The 6,643-nt window shown below is 39.2% G+C and overlaps 1 protein-coding gene across 1 annotated transcript in view; it reads right to left on the reverse strand.

Moving 5' to 3' along the window:
* Fscb (fibrous sheath CABYR binding protein) overlaps positions 1-1,389 on the reverse strand; it is a 4,002-nt gene extending 2,613 nt beyond the window's left edge. Inside the window, exon 1 of the mRNA XM_026778021.1 lies at positions 25-1,389. Coding sequence (XP_026633822.1) covers positions 25-1,389 — 1,365 coding nt within the window. The remainder of the gene's footprint in view (positions 1-24) is intronic.
* Positions 1,390-6,643: the final 5,254 nt, after the last annotated feature.

The following is a 6,643-nucleotide window of genomic DNA, read 5'->3' on the forward strand; positions in this document are numbered from 1 at the left end:
AGCAGGTGGAGCTTCTGCAGGGGCCTCCTCAGCTAGTGCAGGTGGAGCTTCTGTAGGGGCCTCCTCAGCTGGAGCAGGTGGAGCTTCTGCAGGGGCCTCCTCAGCTAGTGCAGGTGGAGCTTCTGCAGGGGCCTCCTCAGCAGGTGGAGCTTCTGTAGGGGCCTCTTCAGCTGGTGCAGGTGGAGCTTCTGCAGGGGCCTCCTCAGCTGGTGGAGGCAGAACTCTTGCAGATGCTACTTCTTCAGGAGCATCCTCTGCTGATGGACGCTGACCTCCTTCAAAGACATCTTCTATAGGAAATTCCTCAGCTAGTACCACAGCAATTTCTGCTGAGACTGCTTCTAATGTGTGCTTATCTAATGGTTGCTGAACTTCTTTAAAAGCCCCCTCAGATGGTAGAGGTTGACCTCCGTCAGTGGACTCTTCAGCAGTAGCAGATTCTTCTTTGCCTGCTACATTTTGGATCTTCACAAACATTTCTGTGAATGGAACCACAATTTCAATAGGTTGTTCTTCATGATCCACCTCAGCTTTTTGGAGATACTCTCGATCATAAGGCTCATATGAAAGTTCCCCTTGCACTGACAGATGATTAATATCATCAGGGGCTTCAGAAGGAAGCTCATCAGCTGTTAGAGCCTGGATTTCACCAGAAAATGCCCCTCCAGTGAAAGGCATCATGGCATCAGGGACTTTTTCACCTGGTAGTACCTCTAATTCAAGAGAACCATCTACTTCAAATGAGGAACCCTCTTGTGTAACAGGTATTGTTTCCTCCTTTGGCTTAAGCAGGGAACTACCTGGCATATTCATGATGGTAATTTCTAATTCACTGAAGTATGTCTGTTGTTCTTTGTCCACTGTTTCTTTTGGGCAAATGTACATCACACTAAAGTCACCAGTACAGCTGGTCTGCTGAGATCTGTCTATTAACCGATCTGTGGGTCTGCTTGTTGGAATCTCTACTTCTGGAACACACTGTGGCAATTCAGGAGCTGTTTCTCTAACACCAGCGGGGGTTTCTTCAAGGGTAAGTGTTTTATCAGTGAGTATGGCTTTCGCTTTTTCTTCCACAGAAGCCTCTGTCTGCAGGGACTTATCCGTCATCTCCATGCCCCGCTTTCTCTTCATCCAAGTTTGTTGAAGTTGAGAAGACAGTCTAAGAGACTCATATTCTTTTGCAGAGTAGTTGTCTTTGCTTCCAGAAATATTACCAATACTGAGGGTAGCTTTGGGGACAGGAGGTTGTGCTACAGCCATGGGTTTCTTTTTTTCTGGTGCATCAGTTTGCTGGGACTTGTCTACCATCGGTTGGCTGGGTCGTCTTCTCCTTCTAAATTCCTGTCTCCCTAATGAGATAGGCTGTTCAGGTTCATCACTTTCTTCCATTTTTATGACAGATGATATCCAAGTTTATGAGTCTTCAAGTAGTTAATCATTAAGAATCATAAATGTACTTGGTGGTTAAGCCTTTGCCTTCCTTCATTGAGTTTTTCTATGGAGTTTAGAAAAACATAATTCATAAATTATTGGCATTCTTTACTACCTTCTTGTTGGATCCCACCTTACTCATTCATCATCCTTCCTGTTTAGTCTCTGTTAGAACAAACCTTTTAGAAGTTCCCTCAAGGGTCTGTGACATCACAGCCACTTCTCCTTAAAAGGTTCCGGAAGCTATGTTTCCAGCAGTTTTAAGCTTGGTTTATTCACATAAGCAATGACTAAATGTGAAGTGTCCAGGTTTTTTTGTTTTTGTTTTAAAAAAATCAGGTTGAAAATGAATTTCTTTCCCAGATGAGTAACAATTTAACTCCAAGAGAGCCACTAATTGTTAAAGGTGATCTTTTTGAGCTTACAACTTGATTATTTTCCTTATGCTAACAAATTATAATACAGAACTCAGTATGGGCAGGTTGTCCATTATTAGAGTTAGTGTGTGTGTGTGTGTGTGTGTGTGTGTGTGTGTGTGTGTGTAGGGATGTCTGATAAATGGATGTCTATAGGACTTCGAAAGAAACTGCCTCTCTTTAGAAGACTCTCAATTTGGAATTCAATATCTATGGAAGCTTCATTCCTTTGCCTTTAACCTTACGTGACTACAGCCTTCTACTACCAAAAGATAACCCATGTTTTCAGTCTCAAGCAATGTAAAGTATTTTTCATTTATTTTGAATTATTTTATAAAGTAGTTTTATCCAAATTTTTACAGATGTAAGGCTACTGAGTCTAAATATATGTCAGGTTAAACACAATGTTTTTAAAGTAGTTTCTACAGATTCTGCTGAATGATCACATGGAATGAATGCTTCAAGGGGACAAAGTCATCTGATACTGAATGGGACTGGTGTCATTGAGGGGTTTGATAGGGCTGAAAGGAAAATGAGAAAGGGTGAGAGGAGAATATATTGTATACAATTTAGGAAAATTTCAAATAGCAAAATTATTGGTAAAATTTTGTATTGAATTGGAAAATAGAAACCCCACATAAGCATATCATAGGTGGTAAGTTGAGATTATATATATATATATATATATATATATATATATATATATTCACTATATATCTATATAGATATATAATCACTATATATCACATTTATAGATATAAAACCTTTTAATTATATATAACACAAGAATTTCTTTATTGCTTCAAGACAATATGAAAGCAAATGAAACAATCCTTGTTGCTAGACAGTAGTAGCATGAATGAGTCCCTTGTACATTCCTTCAAATATAAATTGAAACCCAAGGCTAGAAGTTCTTCTAGACCTTTCTAGAATAAACCATCTACAAACTAGGGAGACACAGATTAACTTTTAGTATTTTCTTTGTTTCTACTAGTAATAATGAGCTCATAGCCATGAATGACCATGCATGCACAACCAATTAATGATTCTACCTAAGATTATAACAGCCTTGTGAAGCACTAATTTTCTCATGCTAATTTTTCTTTAATAAAGAAAATATGTTTTCAATAAAGAAAACATATTCTTTTTTCATTCAATATATCCTGATTACAGTTTCCCCTCCCTTTACTCCTCCCAGTTCCTCCACACCTCCTCTTCCCTCCAGATTCACTCCCTTTCTGTCTCTCATTAGCAAAGAGCAAACTTCTAAGAGATAACAGCCGAACATGACAAAATTGAAACATAATAAGATAAATCAAAACCATCACATCGAGGTTGGACAAGGCAACCCAATGGAAGGAAAAGAGCCTCAATAGCAGGCACAAGAGTCAGAGACATGCTCACTCACACACTCAGGAGTCCCATGAAAATATTAAGTTGAAAGCTACATAAATGAAGGTTAACTGGTGCAGACCGGTGTGGTCTCTGTACTTGCTGCTTCAATATCTTTATGTTCCTATGCACCTCGCTCAGTTGACTGGCAGGGGTGGGGGGAGGCAGTAAACCTTGTTCTCCTGTTGTCCTCCATCCCTTCTGGCATATACATACACTCTTCCCTGTTCTGAGGTGTTCCCTCATCTCTGAAGAAATTTGATAGAGACATCTCATTTAGAGCCGTGTCTTTGTCTTTCCAAAGACTGTCTCTGACTGTGGATCTCTGCATCTGTTTCTGCCCACTACAGGAGAAAGCACCTCTGAGATATCACATGATTTCTTAAAACCTACAGATGTTTTCACAGATGTTTCCAGAGGTGACCTCGTTACTCTCTGTTTAAGACTTGAAAGTTCACTCTTTTTCTTGGTAATCTCACATGACTTAGCACTTCTTACTTGATTCACACACATTTATTATTAATCTGTGATTCCCAAATGAAACTGAAATCCTAAACTTAGCATCTGTGGATGTGACTCTGTTTAATAAAAGGGTATTGACTGGGAACATGATAGGTATTCCTTTAATCCCAGTACTAGAGATAGAGACAGTCAGATCATTGTTGAAACCAGCCTGGTCTACAAACAAGTTACAAGGCTAATCAGAGCTACATAGGGAGGAGACCAAGTCTTTTTTAAAAAATAAAATGTCTCTGCATATGTAATCAAATTAAAATGCTGGTCTTAGAGGAAAGAGAATATTTAGACACAAAGACAGAGAAGATGAGGATAGAAAGAGGAATTTGTAGCACAAGGTTATCACACTTACGTTATCAGAATACAGAAGCAGTGAAGAAGGTTCCACCACAGGAGAGCACCTACCTCTGCCACCAACTTTATTTGGGATGTGTAGCCTTCAGTAATGCGAGAATATTTATTTCTGTTGTTGTAACTCAATTTTGAGACCTCCTTGTGGGAACACTGGAATCATGCAGCATGATTTCAAAGCTCCACACTTAAGATTTCTGCCTTTCTGGCTCTTCAGTTTGAATAACTGGGGAGCTCATTTCAGACTCAGAACTGACAAGTATTTTGATATTGAATGTGGCATATTCCTATAATCAAAGAACCAGAGGGATTTTCTGAAAGACTTCTCCCAGATAATTTGCATGTAATTTTACCAATAATAAAATTTCTAAATAGTATATAATTTCATTTAGTATTTTAATGGATTTGAAAGTCATACTTTAAAAGTATCAAACATGCTTCAAATTAATATTGGCCTAATATATGAACTGTGACCTATAAGGTTTTGTTCCTAACTGAATAGACCAGACAAGATAAAGCCTGAGATATGTTCCTAGATTAGTGAATGGGAAGGGCAGAGGGTATAAAATGTAAATCTCTGAGTGCCTAAAAGTAGATTAAATTAAAATGTCAGGGGAAACCATAAAATTATGCCAAAATACCACATAAAGATCCTTAATGTCTAAAGCACTTTAGAAGTCAATATAAAGATAGAAACAGTAAAAGACCAAAGACTACTAGTAAAACAAAATTATAGATAAAAACAAATGACCAATAAATACATGAGAAAGATTACTAACAATTATATTTTTAATAAACTTGAATTTTGGAAATATAGTTTCTTCATGAAACATTCTTAGTATGTATATATTTTAGCATGTATATATTCTAACAATATTTCAGGTGTTCAGAAAGCCAGACTAAACAAAACAAAATGGCTTGTCTTTCTGTCCTCATGAACCTTATTGTTCCGTAGAAAAATCCAGTGTACACAAATTTAAACAGACATTTGCAATGAAACAGTGCGTGCTTTTGGGTCTGCAGGAACCATTGTATCTATGAGCCCACTGTGGCTTTAACTATATGCATAAGATCTGCACAAGATCATGGCAGTCAAAATTCCCAGCAGAAATGGGATTGAAATCCCACCTCTAGCTGAAGAGCTATTGGTCACTGATGGCTTCTGGGGAAAGAAAAGTCAGGTTTCTGCAGGAATGTGTCCTCTGAGAGACTACCCATGCTCCAGCAGAGTGTCCCACATCTAGGCACATACAGGTAGCTCTGAGTGTACTTACTCGGTTTTATAAGAAGAGCAAGTTAGTAGAGAAAAGTGATGGAGAGAGAGAGAGAGATTGAAGGGGAAGGAATAGAGGCTAGACTTTATCAAAACATGTGTAAAATTATTAAAAAGTACTGTTAGGTGATGAGGAAAGGATTTGTAAGTGTGTAAATTTGGAAGTGTGTAGGAGAACGCGAATAAAGTAGTCCCACACTAGCTCAGAATTGAGTATAATAAGAGTTTTTTTTTCTATTATTTAGGGAGGACTCGCAGATCCCAGTCCTCTGCATGAACAGGGAGCAGGAAAAGTAGGAGTTATGTTAGGAAGCAAAGGCCACACTCTTAGAATTGTGAAACCAAGCAGGTCAAGAGTGGGATGGTGGTATATGGAATGTGCTGGAAGAAGTTGATGAGGGTCACAGTAACTTACAGAATACCCCTAGAAATACTATTTTGTTTTAAACACCGGAAAATGATTTCTCTTCTCTGTATTAAGATAGCTATGTGGAGGGGGAAATGAGAATTTATTTGTACTTCTGCATTGTAAATGTCCACAAATGTAGCACGATAAACCAACACAGATGTACCATCTCACCGTTTCCATGAGAGTCAAAGTTAAGAGCTGAGGCAAAGATGGTCTGGATTCTCTAATCTGACTCCCACTAGGTAAATTGTACTATTCGAGGGAGACACTGTAACCCATATTCAGAGCCTCTTTCTGGCTCACTGAGTACCAGCAAAATGATTCAGATTGCAGAACCCCAGACCCAGTTATCTTGCTACAGATAGCTACTAATAGCTTCTATCACATCCTGGTCAAAACAGTCACCTCACAGCATGGAAGGCTGCAAGGACAATCTCTTTTCCATACGCGAGAGGAGAGCCTTGCTCTTTCTCCTACAACAAAACCCAACTGGGAAAGTGAATACTCCATGTTCTTTAGACTCTCCATGCGTACACACATGTTGTAAACTGGCAGGGTGCAGGGCAGAGATCTATAAGGTCATCATAGAGGTTTATGTATCCTAAACGGTAAGAATAAAACTCCAACAATCAGGAAGAGTGCCAACAAGAAAGGAGAACCCATGGCGAAACCCCGACTACCATGCGTTTAAAAGCCAGGTAGTGCTGGGACTCGAAAATAGGAATGCCAGGGAATAATGAAAGGGCAGCAGTGTGGATAGAAACGAGAGGAGAGTCCAAATCAGGAGCAGAAGGAGGGGGAGCACGAGCAAGGAACTCAGGACCGCGAGGGGTACACCCACATTCTGAGACAATC

This window comes from Microtus ochrogaster, chromosome 1 (genome assembly GCF_000317375.1).
Source record: "Microtus ochrogaster isolate Prairie Vole_2 chromosome 1, MicOch1.0, whole genome shotgun sequence".
Taxonomy (NCBI): Eukaryota; Metazoa; Chordata; class Mammalia; order Rodentia; family Cricetidae; genus Microtus; species Microtus ochrogaster.